Genomic DNA, 24,072 nt, shown 5'->3' on the forward strand with positions numbered 1-24,072 from the left:
AACCTGGCTCATATTCAAAACCGACTCAGTAAATGGGGCGTGTTCATTCAGTAGGTGAACCTATTAAATGTTAACGCTGGAATGCTACTGGTTCTCACAGTCAGGCTTTGAAGGCAAGAAAACAGTCACACCTTAATGCCACCTTAGCAATTTTGTTGAATAGCATGAATAAGCATGAATATAAATAATAACAATTCTTAAAATATATTAAAAAAATTTAATTATACTTTTTCATTTATTTTTACCGTTGAAATAATACTGAAAAACCATATACTAGAGTCTAGACTATAATACATTGTAAATATGAGTTTTACTGTAGATAGGCCTATTTCATAACAAATTATTCTCAAATCATTGTCAATAAACTTCATTTTTTCATTTTTACAACATGCCACATGTAGCATGACAAGAAACACTGCTATCAGGGTTATGTTATTTTCCTAGACAATTTTAGTGGCAATGTTCAATGTTTGTAAACAAAAATTTAAGGTTTGTGTATATACAGAAAATGACTAAAAAGGATAACAGTATTCATCTCCAATTTTATATGCAAATATTTTCAGTCATTTCCAGCACACCTTGCCATGCAATCAAAACCGTTCACAGATGTATCCCTGTGTATCATCCACAAGAGGGACTCATTATCATTTCTGAAAAAGCCCATTCTGAGGTCTCCATGATGCTGCATTGCATTCAACCACTTCATTAAAATGCCAATCATTGTTGTTGTTTCAAATTAAAAAACCAATGAGGTTTTCTTTTCTATATTCTACATGTTTGCTTAAAAAAACAACATACATAAAATTAGAGAAAAGAGAGAATATCATTCTTTATTTACAAAATTATGTAGATGAATATTCACATAACAGTCAAGGACAGAGATAATTGTAAGACTATACACACATTGTAATATGAACAAAATTAATTCATATAGAGAGGGCCCATAAGGTATTTGAACACTTTAATGTATAAAATAAATTGAATTAAACAAAATATTAAACCAAATAAAATCTTCATGACACGAGAGTAGAGCTATTGTCAAAACTAACCTCGCAATTTTCCCATTTCTTTTTAGGGTACACTATGTAACTTTTTTTTGTTTAAATTTAAATCATGAGTCAATACACCATCAATTCTTCTTCCAAAACGTGTTTTTGTCTCACCCTGATTTACTATGGTAAGACTATTTTAGACCTGTCGTATGGTTTTGGTGGGGAATTGTGTACATGCGTCACTCGCCCGTGCGCATCTCGTCATATCTGAAAATAGAGAGAAGTTGCTCCGGCTGCTTTGACATGTGTCTGGCGTGGGAGTGACAGAGGTTATTTGACAGTTACGAGTGAGAAAGGTTGACATGGAGAAGCTAAATCTCAAACCTCCAGGAATCACCCGTTTTAAACAAACGCCGAACAGAGGAGAGTCTGCTGGCAAAAAGAGAACGAGACAGAGCTCGTAATAAAACAAGAATCAACATTAGCTTGGCTTTTCCGAGATGGCAAGAACTGAGGGATTTGAAATGTTGTAAAAGCAACACGGCAATGGCGTTTTTATTACTAAGGTATTTCTTTGAACAGATGAATTGCCATATGTAGCTCTTATTTATGTTCCTCTGGCATTTGTCAACCAGTTGTTCACAATACTATATTGTTGTATCTTTAAAAAAAACTAAATGTTTTGCTTACTGCTCATGCTATCTAAAAATGCCAATTGGCTTATATTTAGTTTTTTAATCCAATGACATTCAAACATTTTAAAAGTTCAAATATTTTAGGGCAAATGTAGATTTAATTGCCCAACCTGTCAGTCATCAAAATGATCTATTTATAATCTACTAAAAGTTCTCATTTGGAAGATGCAGAGACATAATAAATAAATGAATGCATTTAGAAGATATACACCCATGTCCTTAACTTCTTAATTGTGAAAAAATCTTGGCCCAAACACAACCCCCAAAACACAAGTCAGCACGAACGTAATCCAGAAGATGATAGCCAGAACCTGAACAAACATCAGGCTCTTCTTGTGTCTCCTCAAACCCTCCCTCTCTCGATGCAGGTTTCCCCGTTCTGTGCGGTCTCCCATCTGCTCCACCCTCAGACTAACAGTGGGCAGGATTATGAAGCGGGTATCCCTCTCCCCCAGGGACAGAACCAGGCGCTGGGTCACCGTGGCCAGCCGGGCCGACACCGACGCCGGCAGGCGGAAGGCAACGGGAGGGAGCTGGGCGAGAATCCGTGAGTTGCAGGGGAGAGAGTGAGCGTCGCCACCCTGTAGCGGGGTGGAGTGGCGGCACAGGGGGCAGGAGATTGAAGGGGCGCTGTTGGGGTCAGGCGGGTGCAAAGGAGTGAGCTGGATTTTGCGGAGACACTCCGTGCAGAAGACGTGAAGGCACTCCAGCATGCGCGGGAGTTTAGAGTCCTGGTCGTACTCCTGATAGCAGACTGGACACTCCACCTCTGGAGACTCTGAAGGCAGCTCAGTTTGTGCAGGGGTTGGTCGAGTCTCTGACATGATGGAGGAAGCCGGGATGATGCCACGGAGCTTTGAAACTTCAGGAGGGACTTCCAGGGTCTGAATTAACCTAGAAAAAAAGTGATTTAAATTTTTAAATAGCTGTTCAGTGAGAAAGAATGTTAGTTTTTGGTGATATATTTTGAATGTCCTCATGGTGTGGCCACATGGCAACATACTCTTTGTGTTAATTTCCTTGCCACTGTCTCTTTAAGAAAACATTCTTGTGGTTTTGTTGGAATGAGAAGATCTTAGTTTAGCCAATGATGTGCTTTGGTTAAGTCACATGACATGCAGTTTTTTTTTCTGTGGCGCGATTTCTGACAGACTGCCGTCTCTTGTCGGTAGCTGCTGAAAGCAAACTAAAACATCAGTGACAAACAAGGACGAGCCCATATCACATACACAAAAAAATCGGAAACATCACCTCAGGTAAGTTATGATGAATTTTTATGAAATTAGTTTTTGGTAAATCGATCAAATGTCTGTGTTGCCAAGCGGCAACACTGTGCAATAGTGGAATTACATTATTGCAATAGTTTAGCTAGCTAGAAAGGTCAGCTGCAATCTGTTAAGCTGTAACAATAACAGCATTAATGCTAGTGATGTTGATTAGTCATATGTTAAGGACTGCCAAGGCATTGCACTTCAAGTTAAGCCATTGAAAAGAAAAAGAGTCAACTTTTTTTTCCTGTAGGTCTATCATAATGGGTGCGGTAGGGCTAAACATTTTCATATAAACATACAATTTTAAGGTCGACTGCATGTAGTCAATAATTGTATCCCTTAAAACTCATCTTTGATCACCAAAATGACACATCTAAAAGTTTTTTCCTTAACAATTAGCCCCCACCTCCATTCACTCACACCAGCTCAGAGATCCACTCTTGATGATCTCATGTTGATCTGATTGTTTACAATGTAGTTTGTGACGTCAGAAACACCAGCGATTTTAAACCGTGATTTTTGAGACCGTCTTTGGTTTAATGCAGTTTAAAGGAGAAAATACTCCGCAATGGTGTAGACTTATGAATTTGCCCACGGTTTGTCTTAAAGCATATTAAAACACCCCATAGACTGATAAACAACATTAAAAGCTTGATTTTCACCGCAGGGGGACTTTAAAACATCTCAAACTCTCATCTTATGCTGTCTTCGCGTGTTATCAAAAAAATTCCTTCTACCCACTTCTGAAGTTTACGAGATCGCCGCGTTCAAGTGCTTTGTTGTCGGAAAGAACAGGAATCATGGAGAACACCGGGTTTATATTCATGCCTATTTATTGGCAAAATCTTATTACAGCCAAAATTATATTAAGCGTCTTTTCATTGAAAACCGTAAACATTCACAACGCAGTCAGCTGCTGACGTTTGTGGAATTTCGGTCAAATGCAAGCTATTTTCGCAGTGTATAAAACACACAATATGCTTCAAATGATTATTCATATATGTAAATATGCACTAAATACAAGACAAGACGATTTAGCTGTTGTGAAAAATAAAAAACAAACAAAAAAACTAATAAAGAATAGTAATCACAGCAGCAATCGTTCTCCCCTCCGCCATGTTTAACGTTTATGACTCGCCCAACTCGGTAGCCTGACTACGTCAGACTTCGTACTTCCGCTCAATTTCAGTTCGCTTCTGTACTCAGTCTGAGATAGCGACCGTTTTCCCCGTTTTCCTCCGGCCTCAAAACAGCCGGCCAATCAACGAACAGAGGGCGGGCTGAGAGCCGTGACGTAGACGCTGATTGTACCGTGGATGCGTAGATTTACTTCACATAATCTGCAAAAGTCGTTCACAGCCATGTTCACTCCGGTATTTCGCTCGATGGTTTTGTTTTCGCATCATACATGTGTTTACAGTGGAAGTTAGATGCGGCTGAGCATGCGCATAACACACGCCATAACCAAACGTTATGTGATTGGCTTACGGGAACCAATGATTTTAAACTTCAGACAAGCCCCCCCCCCGCGAGAAAGAAAACGCTTTTCTATTATGCCCTTCCAGACTCTGTCTATGAAGCAAAGTGAAGTAGCAGAGTTTGGTATTACCAGGCTACCAACTCGGGACCTTGGGTGTCAAAATTTGGCCGTTCATGTCCAATTTTTAACTAGGCAGTTCATATTTATGATAATTCTGACAGCATGTGAAGGCAGCATAAGAAGCAGTGGTGCCACAGATGGGCAAAGCATTTGCATAAAAAAAAAAAAAAAATAAAAAAAATAAAAAAATTCTCATCAGAAGTAGTTTTTTCCACAAGATGACATAAATCCTAATTATGTAGAAGGTGCAAATACACACAAACACAAAACACTACCACTAAAATAATGTACATAACTCATACAACTGATAAAAACTAAGAAGAAACATTATTTAAATGAGAATCTATCCAATATGAAAATGTCACACATACAGGGAATTCTGGGAATGCAAATTTACATGATTACATTTTCTTTTTCACTTCCAAAAACTATACTTTTTAACTGTATTTTACTGTAAAATTACACAAAATGTCACGTTTGATCTACTTATAGTAAGCGAACTTACTGGTAAACCAACAGGTTTTTACTGTAGCATTTTTACAGTGTTTCACTGCTAAAATTACAATACTTTGTAAGAGCCATATGAAAAATTAATTGACCGTTCAATGAAAAATGCAAGTTTTAATTGCTATAGCTGGTATATCCATAACTATTTTACATATATAGCCTACATGCATATAAAGATGAAATACTTCACTTTTTTATTTACCAGATTAAACCTGCTTAATCTAGTTTATAAATAAGTGGAACTGACCCAGTTTCACAAGTCACTTCTCAGACATGAAATCACTTTTGTGCTGTAATGTTGAGAAACTGTCTTAGCACAATAACAAAACATCACCACAACATAGACCACATGATTATGATTATTGTGTACTAACATTATGGTAAATATTAAAGTGTCATCTCTGGTATTGGAGTTACAACACATATTCATGAGGATTTCATCAGGTTTAGCTTTCTTGTGCACATTTAATGAATGGGAAACAGTTTCACAGGTCTCAAAAAATGTATGATAACTGCACATATACGAAAAGTGACAAATACGGAATTGTTTAGAGCCATTTACTTCTAATATACCCAGCTGTCTGACTCTGTTGTCTTATTAGTGTTGCAGTTTCAATCCAACTCTCAATGGGGAAATAAAGTCAAAGCAACCATCACTCACAGGAGAAGCTGCTTAGCAATGCAAGTCTCTATAGAATTACAGCAACAAAGTGCAGACGTGGACTTTAACATGTATTTAAATGTAAGTGTTGCAGATCTAAATATGCACAAGTGTTTATTTGTTTACATTTGTAGTGGCAATCTACGATTATATCTGAAATACCACACAACATCAACCAAAAACACTTGAAATCTGGTTGTGACTTGCTTACACAATGATATTGTTTTCAGAAAGAATGAATGTAGCTACACTGAAATTCTACACTTAGGATATTTATTCAAGAAAACTGGCCACACAATAGTGAATATATATTCATGTATCTATTCATATTAGCTCAAAGTGTGAGAGAAGGATGATAGTTTCACTCACCAGTCCAGCGCCTCGGTTTTCTCTCAAGATGAAGCGGTTTGTGCCTTTTCAAACGCGAGGACAGGGTCCATTATGGGGTCAGTTTTAAGTCACGGAAAACAAACTCTTGACTCAGCTCTGTCACCGTTTAACACCACCTGCTTTTACGCTGCACACGTTTACTGTTGTCTCTTTCTTTCAGTCTCTTTGCCTCCCCTGATGCCATGCTTCGTATCGCTAGGGTGGGAGCTGGTTTCACTGACATGTATTATCAAGAGATGACTTGGTTACTAGGAGAGGGAACCGCACAAGAGCTATTGTTGCTGTGGGATGCTTTCATGGATGTGCCACTATGCAAAATATTACTTTTACATCATTTTATTTTTCAAATGTACTTTACTTTCGATACAGTCGATGGTTCTAAACAGTACCAGTGTAGGGTTTGGTGCTAAAGAGAACCGATTCCATGAAGAGCCATGCTTTGGAAGTCATATAGGACCTTAATGGTGTTACAAATAACCTTTACAACAATAGTTTATTTTCATTAGTATATTAGTATTATTAATATTATTTATATATATATATAAATTTTTTTTTTTTTTTTCAGTCTATCTGACTGGTCTTATAATATCTAGTTGTAGCAAAAAATGCTTAAAATTATCAATGCTCTCAATTATGTTTATGAAGATCAAAATTAGCAAAAAAATTACAGTATGATTGCCCTGTACTGTGTAAAAAAAAAAAAAAAAAAAGATGACTCATGGGATAGCTATGATGTTTTTTGTGACTGCATGTTTAAGTACATACGGACATATGGATCATAGATTCAATATCTCTGTTACTTACTTTGTGGAGAAGAGAAGATTAACTGAACAGAGCTGCTCACACTTACATGTTCTGTTAAATTAAAAAGAGAAAGAGACATGATTGGTATAGGAAACCGGTTACAATTTAGCTACGCTACAACTTACAAAAGTTAGAATTTATAGACATTTTAGGAAATAAATAATTTACCTGTTGAGAGTGTGTTGACAGTCTGTGTAGTTGTATAGCTGAGCTCCAGAAAATCAGAAATGAGGAGGCTTTGACAGTTACAGATTTGAAAAAAAAGGGGGAATAAAGAACCCTAAACTCTAACACAAAGAACCATTCCAGCATATAAAGGTTCTAAATAGAAAATAAAAAGGTTCTAAATGTTACTATATGTAAATTACCTTTAAAGAAGAACCATCTTTTTTAGAGTACAGTGCTGTGAAATAAAGTCAAATAAAGAGCAATATAATTTACCAAATGATTCAAATGTACATTTTGTAATGATTTATTTGTGCAGCTTAAATGAACAAAAGAGACAATTTCTTGGTGGAAAAGGTTAGACCCCTTTTCAAAGTGCATATGAAGTGCATACACCTTATATAAACTTTTCTGGATTGATCTTAAAATAAAATAAAAACCAATACAGTTTAAGTCACTTGGGTCCTGTGTTGTTTCGGACCATATTAACTTTTATATATGGACAGAAACAGGCGAGACCTTATTCAAAATATGTTCTTTTGTTTTCCGCATAAAACAAGTCATCATGACATTTTTATTACTGGATTACTTCTTTTAAGCACTAAAGAACATCATGCCAAATTCAAAAGAGGGAGGTTTATGCATCCGCAAAGCCATTAAATATCAATAATTTCACTTATCAGCGCTGTTCAAATAAAGTTGGGGCATTATTAGGCCTGTAGACGCTAAAAAAGGACACAATACTTTTCACAGACAGATAATATCTGCACTAACATGGAAAACCCATGGGCAATAGGCTAATAACTGATTGGCATTTTGGTGTTGTTACATGAGTAAATGATTAAAAGTGTTTTGCCCTTGAGTCTCACAAGATCGTGCAGACGGTCACATGTCTTGTTTTGTAGTGAGTGTTTAACAGCACGTTGAACTTGTCTGGAAGTGACATATCCTCAACCCACCTCCCACGGTTGGCTTTCTCAACTTCCTTTGACCTTTTTAGTCTTGATCACGTATAATATGTCATGACTCCTCTTTCAGGATGTACTGGAAAACACAGAAGTTATTATATTATATTGTGTGTGTCATATTAAATTGGGTTTATGAGTCTGGAAAGCCATAAACTCATAATGCTGTTCAAATAAAGTGCACGCATTATTAAGCCCACATACACTGAAAAAGATTAAAGAATTCTTAAAAATGTTGATAAACTCTGAACTTCGATCTAAACACAAAAGCATTAGATTACAGATGTGGGTTCTGAAGAACAATGTCCCGCGGCAGAAAGCACAGAGGGAAGGCCAAGCCGGCTGAAGCCAGTTTCGAGTCAGAGGCACACCCAAGCCCAAGTAAGGGAATGGACGGGGAGGGAGAAAACGGGAGGGGGTGCATTCTGGGAAATCGCACAGTGAGGTAGAGTGGTTTTGTTTGGATAAGGCTCTTAGCTCTGGTGTATTGTATTTCCCTTACTGTAATTAATTGTTTATTTTTATAAAACAGTTGTTTCCTCCAAACTTAGCCTACACTATTGGGGCACTCAGTGTTTCATAAAGACGTTGATTCCGGTAAACTATGTAGGGAAAAAAGAAAAAAGGCCATTTATTTGACATTGTCCTATATAAAACATACATATATATACACACACACATATATCATATATATATATATATATATATATATATATATATATATATATATATATTAAAAATGTTACCGGCAAAGTGTGAAATCCCAGTATTGTATAGAATGCCTAGGCAATGTATAGAATGCCGGATTACACACTTTGCCGGTTATTATTATTATACAATTTTTTTTACAGTTTTAACAACCTTACATAATTCTGAGTATAACAAGTTTAAATGTCACCTTATATCTAAAAAAAAAAAAAAAAAAACAACAACCTGAAATCCCCCTCTTTTGTCAATGATTTACTAGGCCTACTAGATTTACCAGAATTAACCCTAGTAAGATCTACCCACACACACTGTGGAAAGGTTTCGGTTTTCCCTTTGATGATGGGAAGATGTTTTCATAAATCTAAAATGCCTGGCAAAAAAAGTAAACGGGGAATCCCAAGCTTTAGGGGTGAATTCAGGGTGACACCTTTTGCCACTTTGCTACTTGGTAAAAGTATCCCAATCAACCTAAATTCGCCCCATTTCTATTTATAAACGTAAATAACAATTACATCTGTAAAAACATGGTAAGACACGTAGGGCAATCTGATTTAACTTTTGTTGTTATGTAAGGTCATGTATTTGGAGGGCAAATGACATCACCGCGCTTAGAGCCGATGACATCACAGTTTGTTTGGAAACGCAAGTCCTGTTGCTAAAGGAAGTTTCCCTAAGAAACACGCCTCCCTCCAACACCCGCCTTCACCAAACTAGCCTATATAAGAATCCCCGAGGTGAGTCACCGGCACTTGACTTTGCTGTCAACTAAGAGGAGTTCGCAACAAGAAACAAGCAACCAAGACATCATGGCTCCAGAAACGGAGTGCGGAATCTGCTATCGGACTTACAACGTAAGTCGGAGGTGTCCTCGACACCTGAGCTGCAAACACTCGTTTTGTGAGAGCTGCCTGTTGACGCTCGCGAGGTCCGCGGAGAGTCCCGTTACCGGACCCCGGATATTGTGTCCGCTGTGCCGTCACTCCACCTCGCTGTCGGCGGAGAGAGTCCAGGACAACCTACCGGTAGACGAGGACATTTTTGAGCGGATAGTAACCGCTCGCAGCTCGGAGGAATGCACGGATGACGATGATGACACTGAGGAGCCCGAGAGGGACGCGTCCAGCCCACCAAAAGAGGACGTTTCACCGACTCCTGCTCCTACATCCCGAAAGGGACACCTGATGAAAAGCATACGGCGCCTGTGCAAAAGAGTCACCGGGGAACGTGTGCGGAGAAGTGAGTATTTCACCTCGATAACGTGCTCGTTATAAACTGGCATAGTCTGCGTTTAATACATTCATTGAGTACCTAAATACTAATTGTCATTTGTGTTTTCAGATTGTTTGACTGATGAAGACATGAGGGACCTGGCAATGATGTCCTGCTACATGATGTGAAATCGAAGTTGTTGATCGTCTCAACTGTTGTTCTCAGACATTCCTCAAAGCCACACATGCACGATTTAATGGACCAGGTGTAATCAGTGTTCAATCAAGCAATCAAATTTACTTATAATCTGAATAATTGGGGTGGACGTGGACCCTTCAATGTCTGTTGGTGTCAGTAGGCTACCCTGCTTGGCGCTTATTATGAGTGATTTGACACCTCGCAATGGGAATATATGAATGCCATGATGTGTTTTTGTTTGTATTTCCAATGAAGAGGTGGAATGCCACTGCCTGTGGGACTGTTTGCTGTTGGGTGTGGCTTGTTGCCATAACAGAAATTAACGGTCGCCCCAGAGCAACCCATAAACATAAGAACAAAACATGTTAAAAAAGCTTCTTTTTTTTTTTTTTTTTTTGCTGAAATGAATCACATTGCCAATAGATTATTCATTTTAGGCCAATGTCATCTCTTTGGTGCTGTTGTTTGCTGTTACTAAGTAATGGAAAGAAAAGGAAGTTTACTCCTTTTCTAATGGTAATTTATTTGTATGGAAGAATTGTTAAATGTTACCTGTATTTGTTGTATCCTTTTAATTAGTATAATTATAAGGAGTTTTTCTGTGTTACATTTGTATCAAAGAGTCTCAATTATGTTTGTACTGTCCAAGTTTCAAGATCACAAATTATTTTTATATATTTATTTTAAGTATTTTACATTTATTATTAAGAGAACATATTTTGTACTGTATATGATATGATTTACTGTATACCTCTACATGTGTACCGAATAAAACTTTTTATAATATTTATGACAAGTTTAGCACACTGTTTGTCTTGTTTTCAGAAAGGATCCCACATTTTCATAATATTTTTAGGACCCATAGAGATATGTGAGTGTGCGTTTGCGAATGTGTGTGTGTGTATAGCTTTAAATGCATTCAGGTGAGCCTCATCAGTGATCAGCAGATACTGATCAACAATATTAGTGTTTCAGTGAGCCCACATCAGCAGGGTAATTTTGAGCAGGTGTGATAAAAAAAAGAAGTTTGTTTGGCACAAAAGTTCATTAGTCTTTGAAGCATGTCTCTTCAATACTATCTGAGGTAAGCATTCAGTGCTTAATTGCAACAGTTCATAAACCCATTTTTCCATTATTATAATTCTTACAAAAATGACTACTTTTTTTCTATAGACTGCCATTGGTTTGTTTGATTCTAACTGTTGTGGGATGTTTTCCTGAACTGTCAGTAGGTAAGATTTAGTTCCAAGAATAATTTGAGTCTGTAAATATTTAGAACGGTTTTAGGTGTTTTTCAGAAAACACTGAAATAAGCTGGCTTTAAAATTGCTGCCATATCTATTTAGAAATAACTTAAGTATATTATGTCTTTAGGAGACATCACGGAAAATTATCCAAAGATCAAAAAACAGGCGTTGGAAAATTTCAGAAGTGTTAATCCAGCCACCCAAAATTCAGTAAGACGCACTCTTCAAAGGAACGTAGAACAATTTAAAAGCCAATATCCGCTGCCGAGGATCAACTCCTCTCTATACGGCCAGAGAAATGATGGCAATGCCAAAAATCCAAGCTTCAGTCCCACTGAGGCAAGAGCCTCTGCAGATGTTATCTATTACCGTTCAGTCCCAAACACCTCATCCAATGTCAATAGTAGACTCCTAAAGAATCCTGTTGAATTGTCAAGCGTCAAATATGATGATGGAATTGATGCCAAAAGAAGCTATGCTTTCCAAACAGTCCAACAGGAACAAAATTCTTTACACTTCACCGAGAACCAAAAGAGCTCTAGTGATGTTAATCTGCCCCCGTGGCTGATGAGAACAGGTCTGAGGAATGAAATGCATGCAGCAAATGATTATGGTCCTGGGTCATTTGACTATCAGCATATTTCAAAACCTAAATCAGAAATGTATTCAGGCAGTTCAAGACCATTAGGAATCAATGAACCCTATTTGAGGGAAAATGTTTCTGCCCAGCCGATCATCAGACCGGCACATGCTGAAAGAATTCCAGCTAATTACATGTCTGGAAGCTCAACTGTGAAGCACGACATGAGGCACACAAGTGATGAAAACATCCTGTTTGATAACTTGCTTCAACACAAGAATCAAAAAGTGCTGAGAAAATTTGTACCATCAAATCCGTCTCTCTCAATTGTAAGAGCAAATAAGCAAGCGAGCAAATCATCGCCACGTGACTTGTATGCTGGGGCCGAAGCCACTTCCGATGAGAACATGAGGGGTGTATCTCTTTCCAAGGTGTTCAAACCTCCAGCCGTTCAAACCCCAATAACTCCTGTGATTAAGATATCAAATTCAAATAGAGGTCAAAGCATCCTTCCCTTAATAAAAGCTCAGATGTTTTCTTCTCAACATGATCAGGTCAAGCAGTCTAACTCTGAAAGGGTCGCCAGCTCAAGAGAAAATCCGCCAAGTAGTTTTGAGTATGGAAATGCAAAATCGGTCATGAGCGGATACACTTTCAAGGACATTCAATTGACACAGACACAAAATGGGTACCAAAATCAGGGACAAAGCAGTCCAAGTTCTACGCCCATTCAAATGTTTCACAGTCAAAAGAAGTATGATAATTTGGTAACGGGCATGTCTGCTATCAGGCCTTCAGAGATCATAGGTGTCCGCTCTTACAAAGAGTCTTTATCAGATGAAAACAGTGGCATCCGAAGACCGACGTTTGCGCTATCCAACCAGTCAAAACAGGGCACACATTTGACCCCACAAATGCACTTTGCAAAGAACACCATGTTTTCAGAACATGATGTACATTTGAATCTACCAGACTCAACATTTAATTCATTAAAGAAGCCAAGTCAGCATAATGCGCGAGACAGGACAGATCTGAATTCCTCCGTCCAAAATACATTCCGATCATTAGTCACCAAAAATGATCCAGTCCCAAGTCTCGTGCCGGGTTACACAATGAAGAACGTCCACAACGTTAGTCCATTTGTGTCTGGTCCTCAAGGCACATCTGAATATTCACGACCATATTATCTGACTTCTAAAAAGCCATTTGCTTATGGAGATTTCATATTTGCCCCTACGTTGCATACAACTCTACAAAAAACAGAAATGCACTCTGTCCAAAAGTCTTTCATAAACTCTTTATCTAATGTGCAACATGCCCCTGCTCATCCTCGTAACACCCTAAGTGCGCTTGCTCACAAATCCTTGATGCCTAATAGCTATAAAAAAACACTTTTCCAGATCAAGGACATTGAAGCAAGCCAAGTAAAACAACCTGATTCTTTTGATAATGGACCTCAGCGTGAAACCGTCTCTTCAACTGAAGCTGCGAGTAACGCCAAGTCTGACGCTCCAAAGCACCATGCTGTTAGAGGTCAAGCTTTAGTGAAGAAAGTAATCGGCACAAATACTTTAGCGGGTCTTGGTGCAATAATGGAGCATCCTAAAATAGGGTATGACGGATCAAAATTGGATGAAGTCCAGTCAAAAACATCTCCGAATTGGATTTCAAACAGGTTTACTTCAGCACAGAACACTCAAGCTCAGACTGAATCTAACCAAGGTGAAATACCAACGAGATCCTCAGACAGTAGGTTTGTTGGACCCAACAAGTACTTGGCGTCCATGAAATCTAGCAACAGTCATTGGAATCCCACGTCAAAGCCTGTTCTTCCGATCCTCAAGTCTTCTCTTATGAACAAAATGACTGGATCTCCTCAAATGGACAATGCTGTTATCCAGACACTTCACAGGTACGTGAAGGAACGTGAAGGTCTGGTAAATCCGACAATGGAAGTTACGAAGGACAGAAACTCAGTTGGAGTAGCACAAACAAATATTAGTGAATTATTGAGACCAACAAGCAGCGTTGTGACTGGAAGGCAGGTTGAAGTGACTCAAGAAGGAAAAAGATCTGGAAAAAAGTCAAACAAGAATATCTATGCAATCCCATCCTCTCAATCTGCAATATATAGAGCTGCTGATATTCGTAGTCATAAAACCAACAGCTTGTCGACTATATTCAGACTTGCTAACAAGCATCACCGTAAAGCTAACATCAACAACAGCTTTGAAACAGCTCCAATCTCAAAAATGGATCTCGACTTCAGTGCTGTCGGTGTGTCCCAGGCATCAAGTCCCACAAGCAGCTTTGTTGTCGGAAGGTACATTAATCCGTTTAATAAAGTCTCAACCAAATCAAACCTCAACATGTCTTCAACAAAAACAGGACTTAACCATTATAAACCAGTTCGGTTTTCAGATATAGCAGGAAGCGCCGCCTTAACTAAACCACCTTCTGCTGTCAGCAAGGCAAAGGAAGAAGTGGATCCCGTAAGTGATCAAAACGCCTCAGAACAACTGATGGAAGAAATCTTTAAAGAGCTGCTTTATGACACACAAATAGGCAATTCCTCTATGACCTTGGCCTTGCAAAATGAAACTGATGAAAGTGAATTGGATTTAAGTGGACCTGAGCTTATGACAACAGCTGCTGTAGACATCACCACACAATCTCAGCTGTCATTTACAGACGACTATCCTCTACCTCAACATGTCTATTCCTCTGAGCCACAGCTGGATCATACTACATCAACAGCAGAGGGTACTGATCCATTTTATGAGGGAACACTGATACCCAATACCACTTTGTTGGTCACAATTACCAAAGAATGAGATCTGCCTCTTGCAGATTTCATCTGTATTTACCGACAGACTGCAATGTGAGGTGTTTCTCTCTTCTGTCGGTAGATGGCGCCAGATCTGTAATCAAATTCATTTGCATTAAATTTGTGAGTTCTGAGTTTCATATAGTGTTCTCTTTACTTCCCTTTGATAAACAGCATTTGTTAATATAAATTTTGGTTAATATTTCTCCCATGTTCTTTTCAAGCATAGCAATATATTGAGATTAAGATGTCTTATATCAAACTGAGTGTTAATACAGTAATAGCCTAAAAAATGTAAGTTTAAGAAGTTTTCTTGTTGATGAACAAAGTGAAAGTAGTTTACTTATGTGGAGATGGGCTCATATTGTACACGGGTGAACATGCATTTGATTTCCTAATAGTTTAGTTCCCAAAATCCCCATGGATGTGGGCTCAGTTTGCTGGAAATTCCCAAGTTGCCTTTTATGAGTGCTACTAAAAAACTATGATTTTAGTTGTTCAGGCAAAATGCAGAGCTGAAACTTAATCACGCATTGAAAATAATAGTTTATTTCCGCATTGGTTAATTATTTATTTATCTTTCTGCTCTAGCCGGGTCATTCCTGTTGTGCAGTAACTTTTAATCTCTGGAACTTTTAAGATCATTAATATGCTTGTTGTACTTTAAGGAAGTATTTTTATGAAATTGAATACCAGACTTTCAGAAATATACTCTGGTTAAGATCAGGCACTTAAACTTTATTCAACCTATACAGTGGCAAGAAATAAGGACCTTTAGCCAATATCCAGTGAGTAAGCAATTGAGTTTACATGATGATGCCAGCTTGGTTAATTGTCAAACAGAATCCAACAAATCCAATGCTAAAACGTAACTTGAGTTTGTGTGGTTGTTTTTCTATCAAAATAATGTCACTCCCCACATCAAGAAGTGATTTTTATTTATTGATCTATTTAATTTAATAGTGAAATTAAGGACATGGGTAACAATGTTCCCAAGTGAACATGTTTTGTTTAAAATGTTTAGAGTAGAGTAGAGAGAAGAAAAATGAATGAACACTTGGGAAAAAATATTAAATAAATAAATATTATTGAAAATATTTCAAATCCACTCCCGTTCACTTAATTGTGATATTGAGATGAATGAAACCAGTTTAAAAAAAGAAATATCTCTTCCTGGTCACCATGATTTTGCCATGTCAGACATGTTCCTGGATCAACATACTTTGTTGATCCTGGAACGACATTCCTGTCTGAAAATTTTGTCCAAACCTTATCCCTATAACCTTACCCATAACTTATCCCTAAAACCAGAGGGGAATGATGGTGAATAACACTGATGTAGAAGCACCTATCCCTGGTTTTAAGCCTAAACGTGACATAAACTGTAAACTTGTCCCTCAAATCTGATTGGTTGATTGGAATGACGTTCCAGGATCAAGAAAGATGTTGATCCAGGATCAGGTTGTACTTTTTGAAATCAAGCTCACCTCTTTTCCCCAGTATATTATGATGGCATGAAAATTCATTTCTGAAATAAGCTTGACCCAGTCACCAATAGAATTTTGTCCACAATATGTTAGTTCGGTTGATCCAACAATATTTTCCTCAGTGCGTGTGCCTCAGATGGCCACCAGATGGGATGTGTGCGCTGTCAGAATGATCTCACGGGGTTCTTGGAGTTCATGGTGGAGTTGTGTTTTCTTCTTTAATAAGGACAACTGCCAGAAAAGAAAAGAAAAGTATACCTGAAAAGGCATATGAATTTGAGCAAGCCTGCAATGTGTGAACACGCAATTATCACTCTGAAGTATTTAGCATGCAATAAAATAAAATGTATTACTCATGTTGAATGAATCGACATGTTGAACAAATCATTTCTGACTAATCAAAAAACATCATTAATGAGGGACAGAGTTTTGCTTCTGCATCAAAGCTGTAACAGCCACATTTGTAAGAACGACCCCTAACCTTTTCCCATTAGAGGGGACTAAGCAAAAAAAAAAAAAAAATCCCCTTGTCTATGCCCCATATGAACTGCCCAGCATGAGGCCAGGACAAAGAAAAAAACGGAGGGGTTTTCTGTCAATCACGACCACATACATTGTACAATGGATTACCCCACTTCCCCCTAAAACTGCTTTGACATGGGAACATTCCGTTTCCTTAAGAAGTTTAGCGTGAGAATCTAAAGCTTTAATGTATGAAAAAGTTGGATATTTTAATTACACTAGGCTAGTCAACATTTGAAGTCATGCATGAATTTTGAGCAATACCCATCTTGTCTTAGGACAACTTTAATGCACTTTTTTTGATCCACTTCAATTGTTGACTACTGTGTTTTCCCAGTTTCAACGTAAAGGCTAAAAGACAAAAAATGCTGAGCGTGTGAACACGTTGCATTCTCACCCAAGTCGTCTTGTTTTTCCCTCTCTCCCTCCCTCCCTCCCTCCCTCCCTCTTTCTGTGGGGGAATTCTGTAGCATGTGTCTGTGGGATCTCAGGCAGCTCTTGGGGAAAATAAAATCTAGAGGCCCCGTAGTGACGCGACCCCTCCCGCTCTCGCACCGCTCGGCTATTCACACTCTGTCCAGCTAGTCTTAGGGTACAGCTTGGGTACAGGGAGCCTTTATGTTCAGATGTGAAGCCAATCTCTGATAGCTTCAGTCTCAGCCATTCAGAAAGAACCTCTATGTCTCATCTGAGCTTCCTCAGTTTGACTGTCTAAACTCACTTCTGGCACATTAACATGTTGATATGCTAAATATGGCCATTAGCAGATAGAAAGATGGAGATACGTGGAGTGAAAGAAACTGGCAAGAGATAAGAAGGGTCAAAAAAAAAAAGAAAAGAAAGCTGTTTCTGTTTAGCGGTAATGATGGGGTATTAAAATGCATTAAAACATAATTACCCTCCATGCTGTGGGCGATGAGTACGCACAGCAAAACTACTGTTCCCCATCGACCCGCGTCTGCTGAACTTTGGTTGGACCATCCACTCAAACGATGGAGCAATCAATGAGGCTCATGGATTAAACGCATTACTGACTACTACAACTGTGTCAGATTTAAATCTGTGAGGAAAGGAGATTAAATGGAGGACTGTAAGAAAGAATGTAAATGCTGAATTAGCTTGTTATGATAACCATAACAAGCTCTGTCAGTCTTTCTCGTGTGCACATGTATACTTGCTTGCCTCGCTGAGCCAAAAGGGAAGTAATAAAGCAGGAAGACTTCCTGCTGAAGCTCAGCTGTAAGAGAGTGTGTCGCGAGGCTAAAGCTGTTAGCAGCCCTATAAAATTAGCATAAGGTGAAAGCTAACAACTTTGAGGCTGCACTGGGGTGAGCGAGGATAGTTGTAACACACATGGTTTAAAAGTTTCCACACATGCTAAGCATGACAAAATGTTAGGTAGGCCTATTTACTAGTTGCCATGTCAACACTAGGGTGAATTCAGGGTGAGTGGGACACTTTTTGTCTTGGCTTGGAAAAAGTGTCCCAAATCAACTTGAATTCACCCTATGTAAAGAAAAAATTGCGCCTCAGGGGTGCCAATTTTTGAGTTCAACTAGGAGTGTGAATTATTCCCGTGGGGGAATAATGATTCATACGCTTGTGGTTCAGTTTGGACATAAATATATAGTGCATGTTAATTTTTCTCAAGGAAAAATAACTTTCTCAACTAATGCTGTAAACTATACAGGGAACCTGTTATTAAAAGTTAAAATTAACAACTGATTTGTATACAATTGTATTTTAGACCGGTTTTATAATAATAAGGTTATAATAATATCTTTTTAATTATATAAGAGTACAAATATAATGAATATGTAGGCTAATATAGTGCTTTTTTTTTTTTGTGCAAAATACTTCTCTCTAGAATACATTTTTCTCACTAACTATAGTTTATGGACACTGAATGGCTTTTCTTAAATGTAGGGTAAGGTTACATGGCATATTGTTCACAAGCAGGTTTATTGATGTCTTTCCGCAGTTGAAACACTGATTGAGAGATTCCATGAGACATTTCAGTAAACTGTAGGTTCTTTCAACAAACCCTCGGATGATCATTCTTGTTTGTTTTGTGCTATAACTTGTAGTAAAGAGGAAGTGATAAGTTCGCGCGCGCTCCCTCTTGCTTGAACTGAGGAACTACAGCAATCCGTAACGCCACATTAAAGAGCGCCAAAACGGTATTTATCGTTTAAATTTCGTAATAACACTTACAAAATTTGAAAGATGAGACTTTGTTTTATATCAAAAGTACCCTGCATTGTCTTGTCAGTCGTAGGTTGCCCGTGTCCTCTTTGCTCCCCGATGTTATTTTCCACTGTGTGTGAGATAATGGACGTGTGACGTGAGTCTCGCGATGAATGAGTGACAGTTAGCAGCCCAGTGTCACTGACATGTATTTTACCATTGCAAAAGTACATTTCTTACTTAAATATTTTCTTTTTGTGTTTATTTAAAACGAGACAACCCTAAGATTTTAATCTCCAGTTTCAATATGTCTTTAATAGCTAACTTGAAGACACTACATAGCCTATGGAGTTAAGGATATGATTCACGTTAATATCTTTTCTGAATTTTATTGAGAAATCATGAGAAACAGTTTAAAAAAGACAGAAAAAGAAATTAATACTTTTATTCAGCAAGGAGGCATTGATGAAAAGTGACAGAAAACATCTACAATGTTTCAAAAGATTTTTTGTTAATTTCAAATAAATGCTGTTCTTTCAAACTTTCCATTCATCAAAGAATCCTAAAAAAAAAAAAAAACGTATAATTTTTTTTCACAAAATGTTAAGCAGCACAACTGTTTTCAACATTGATAATAATAAATGTTTCTTGAGCATCAAATCATCATATTAGAATGATTTCTGAAGGATCGTGTTCAGCTTTGCATCAAATAAATAATTTAATATGAACAAATTATAAAATAAAATATTATATTTCTCTATATTAGTACTTTTACTTTTGATCTACTAAATGCAGCCTTGGTGAGCATAAGAGACTTCTTTAAAAACATTACAAAATATGACCGCATTTTTGAACAGCAGTGTGCATATATTCCCTTTTTGTGTACATATTTACTAGACAAATTTCTACTGTGTATTTTATATTATTTTCTGCATGCTCCTGCTCTGTACGAAGGCAACATTCCAACTCCTTTCACAACCCATTTTATTTCTGTTTTATAACATTTCTAAATTAAACAGGATATTTCATTAAAAAAAAAAGAATAGTGCAAGACTTAAACATTAAACATAGGGAATTTATTGGATTGGACAAAAAAATGTGTGTTATGTAGCGTTGACGTAGAGTCAATGCTTGTGTAGATATTTGGTTATTTGTTAACATTATCCAGTAGCCTGCATGGCCAAATAATGTAAAGAAATAGGCTACTTTAAAGTCATAATGAAATCAAAAATATCAAGATATATATTTCTTTTGTATAGAATATTGCAGTATAAATAAAAAATGACTGATCCATGCAGAGGGTAAAAAAAAACAATAAAAAAAAATTCACACTTATCTGCTTCTGCTAATACATTCATCATTTTTGTCATTTCTTTTCATGTCAAAAGTTCAAAAAGAGCCATGCATTTCTTTCCTGTAGCCTTCAGCCTTGTGCTGAGCCTCCAACCCCCGGGACCAGGCGGTGAAAATACAGGCACGTGCGGATTACAAACCAGGTCACGAGAGGAGCAGAACCTCACATCTGTGTTTCTCCTGTAGGTGAGAGTGCTTGTGTCTTCAGTGGCCATCAGGTTTCTCATGCATGTGCTGCCGATGTGCGCAAGAATATACAATGCTGCAGCATAGCAAGTGTTTTTAAGTGCTGCAGAGTTTGAGGTTTAATTCACCTTGAGAAGAGCCGTCCCGGGGCCACTGTGTGTTCTGAATAATACCAGTACTCCTGTGGTTATAGGCCACCCATGAACATGTGCCCTCACTTCCAATCCTAGACGCCCAGCCTCCTACCGATGTCAGTGTGTGCGCATGACAAGTTGAAACCAGACTTTCCACATAAAGATCTCTTTTGTGCTGGTGAAACGTGCATGAAAAATGTGTGGAATGACCCTTAAGACTCTGTATACTGTATGGTATCAGCTCTGACTAACGCTAGACAGCTTTCTATTCATAGGTGTATAGCCCGAGATACTGTTACACTGAGAACGCATGACAGCGCACATGCCATGGAAGCCAGTTCCACCTCAGAATAAAGATAAAAAGGTAGTTGAGATAATAAAAAAAAAAGTTTTAGACTGTCAGAGATATACAGTAAAACCGCAATTACAAGAATCAGTCAAAATGGTGAGAAATAATGTCAAGTCTGTCATAATTATGAGATTATGACGCTGAATATATTACAGAAGTGCTTGCTTTAGTGTGTAAAGTGTGATTTTGTTTTTTTCTTCTTTTGTTTTTATTGTTTTGAGTTGACCACGAAATTGAGCAGAAAATAGAGCAAATCTTTACAATACTTTTCAAAAAGCCCTACATTTCAGTTACATCCAGTTTTTTTTTAACAGACATGAACACAAAGACATGAGTAACACACACGCGCACACACACAAATATATATCAGTGTCGTGCATTGGTGTTCAGTTTTTTTATATATAAATTTAAATGTAAAATCATGTCCCAGATACACTTAATGTTGCCAATTTTTTGGGGTTAAATAAACATTACGTTACATAAAATAAAAAAAACTAAATACAATTCTATTTTGTATTTTTACATTAACAATCTTATTAATGTTCTATTTATTAAAACCAAGTATAAACTAATCAAATTAGTGTTTTTAAGCATTTTTACATTTACAACTAAAAGCAGTAATATAACAATATATTTTATTTGTGAATTGAAGTTCAGCGGTTCTTTATAATAGTCAACTCATTTTCGGATCATCAGTCATGAAGCTCGGTAAACACTGATCACAGACACGAAAATTTACCTTTAATTTCCTCAAGCTGATTGCTCACTAAAACCCCCCGAAGTCTTCATGTTTTCAGGCTGTTTCAAGTTTGACTTTGACGTGACAAAGCTATGATATCTAAGTGGCTGAGCTGTTTACTTACTTTTTAATTAGTCTTCCCATTAATATCATTTTGTTCATTCAGACTGATTTGCGAACCTGGAAGGCGCATGAAAACAAGAGGCGGGATTTATCACACGAACCAATCACATCCAATCATAGCGGGATGGAGGCATTACCTCCTCTCACGTGACTTCCCCCATTCATTCTCAATTACCCCCCCACCAAACGCACCGCACACTTTAGGGGGTCTGTTGAAAGTCAGTGGGCTCAGGGGAGGCAAGAAAGACGTGCCGTCCCGCTGTAACTTTACCTGCGACTGTCGCTGTGCTCGATGGACAGTGTTACTTTAGAAAACAAGTGATTTATACACTTTTAATATACACTTTTTTATATATATACTAGTTTGTCAACAGGAACCAAATACAGAGTGCATGAGAACAACTTAAGTAAAGTTCTCAGTTTCTTCCAAAGTAGCTCTTAACATGCAGCAGCAGCAAAGCCTGTAGAAACGCCCTCTATCATCTAACGGGCCAGTTCACACAGAACGCGATTTTGCTGTTAAACAGACAGAAAGGTAAAAGCGCAAGGTCTAGAGACGCTGTTTTTTATTGAACTTTTATTTTGATCTCCTGGTTTTAGACTGCCGTGTCATGCTGCGGGACGCTGCAAAAGACGCGAGACATAAGAAGATTTTTTGAGAAATCTCTGTGTTGTTTTGTCCATACAAGGAAAGTCAATTGGGTTCAATGTTGTTTGGATCCCAATGTTCTTCAAAATATTATCCTTTTGAAAGAACCACCCCATATTTTGCCTTGCAACTCCAACCTTGACTTCAGTGGCACTGGAAACCTCTATGTTCTGAATGTATTTGGAATAAACACATGTTTCAGTTCATTGGCTTGACCTTGATTAACTTGTGGTGTGATTGTTGAAATGCACTCAAAGCAGAGTTTGGGTATCATTCTTTTGAATGAAAAACATGTGGGATTCCACTCATGATTACGGGAGAAACTGCTTCTGTTCAGTGTGTATTTGCATTATGGGCTGTTGTGTGTGTTAGACCAACTCAGTCTGGATCCAATAAACAATAATTGTTATTTTTGTACCCAAGCAAGTAGTAAAGAGTAAGGAACAATCATAATATGTGTACACTACAGTGTTGGGTGTTATTAATTACTAAGTAATATAATTAATTTAATAACTTTTAAGGGATTACTCTTTAATTTAATTACAGCTACTTCTGATGTAATTGCATTAAATATTATATGTAGGGATGCACCAATATGAAAATTTTGGCCGATACGATAACTGATAATTCTATATATTTAAAAAATTCGATATATTGGCCAATAATCTAAATTAAATTTTTATTTTATTTTTATTTTTGAGAGCCTAATTACAAAAACAAAAGTCTCACCATTAAAAGCCACAACCTATAAGCACACAATTATAATAATGTTCTCATTATTATTGTATGTAGCCTATATATGTTGCACTTAACAATATTTTCCTTAATGAAGTGATTCCAATAATATTTCAAGCGATTCAAAACCATCATGTTGAACAGTGCACATCTGAAGTGTCACAGCTGAAGGAAATTATTTATCTGCTAATTTTCTTATTGGGCCGATACCGATATGGTGGCCGATATATCGTGCATCCCTAATTATATAGACTATACAACAATTCAATGTAAAACAATAGTGGATTTAACATTAAAATGTAATGTTAACAGTAATATTTTAATGTAACGTTCTCCCTTTACACACTTTGGGCAGTTAAATAATAATTTTATAGTATTTATTTGAAAGAATTGAGAGCAATTTCATGTCTATCCTTGTATTGTTCAACTGGTCGAAGTTCCTATGGGATTTAGAAAGTAATTCGTAATAAGTAATCCAATACTTTGTAGATAAAGTAATTACTACAGTAATCGAATTTATTACACCGTTGAAGATGTAATTAGTAGCTAGTAATTGATTACTTTTTTAGAGTAACTTACCCAAAACACGAGTGCAAACACAACCGTCACACACTGAAAAGCATTAATATTCAATCCCGAGATCTTTCAGAGAGCGATGACAAGGCAGAATGTGTGTCCTTATTTAAAGGGATAGTTCACCCAAAAATGAAATTTCTGTCATCACTTACTCACCGTCATGTCGTTCCAAACCTGTATGAGTTTCTTTCCTCTGTGGAACAAAGATGATAT

The 24,072-nt window shown here is 37.4% G+C and overlaps 3 protein-coding genes across 4 annotated transcripts; 2 read left to right on the top strand and 1 right to left on the bottom strand.

The window, feature by feature from the left end:
• Positions 1-1,722: 1,722 nt before the first annotated feature.
• On the bottom strand, positions 1,723-6,972 carry LOC311288641 (uncharacterized protein). Of its 2 annotated transcripts, XM_084406151.1 has the most exons (3): positions 6,921-6,972; positions 6,096-6,364; positions 1,723-2,581 (listed from the first exon to the last, which is right to left on the bottom strand). In XM_084406151.1, the coding sequence occupies exon 3, from the start codon at positions 2,509-2,511 to the stop codon at positions 1,915-1,917; it is 597 nt and encodes a 198-aa protein (XP_084262277.1). In that variant the 5' UTR covers positions 2,512-2,581; positions 6,096-6,364; positions 6,921-6,972; the 3' UTR covers positions 1,723-1,914. The 2 variants fall into 2 exon arrangements, with proteins under 2 accessions (XP_084262277.1, XP_084262278.1); XM_084406152.1 differs by lacking the exons at positions 6,096-6,364; positions 6,921-6,972 and adding an exon at positions 2,691-2,731.
• Positions 6,973-9,495: 2,523 nt separating this feature from the next.
• Positions 9,496-10,562, top strand: LOC311288121 (E3 ubiquitin-protein ligase RNF182). The gene is made up of 2 exons (XM_084405373.1): positions 9,496-9,994; positions 10,097-10,562. Exons 1-2 carry the CDS (start codon positions 9,565-9,567, stop codon positions 10,153-10,155), a joined length of 489 nt encoding a protein of 162 aa, XP_084261499.1. The 5' UTR covers positions 9,496-9,564; the 3' UTR covers positions 10,156-10,562.
• Positions 10,563-11,155: 593 nt separating this feature from the next.
• On the top strand, positions 11,156-14,958 carry LOC311288525 (uncharacterized protein). Its single transcript, XM_084405958.1, has 3 exons — positions 11,156-11,249; positions 11,339-11,397; positions 11,540-14,958. Exons 1-3 carry the CDS (start codon positions 11,227-11,229, stop codon positions 14,824-14,826), a joined length of 3,369 nt encoding a protein of 1,122 aa, XP_084262084.1. The 5' UTR covers positions 11,156-11,226; the 3' UTR covers positions 14,827-14,958.
• Positions 14,959-24,072: the final 9,114 nt, after the last annotated feature.

Source organism: Rutilus rutilus (assembly GCF_951802725.1).
Source record: "Rutilus rutilus genome assembly, chromosome: 3".
Lineage (NCBI taxonomy): Eukaryota > Metazoa > Chordata > Actinopteri > Cypriniformes > Leuciscidae > Rutilus > Rutilus rutilus.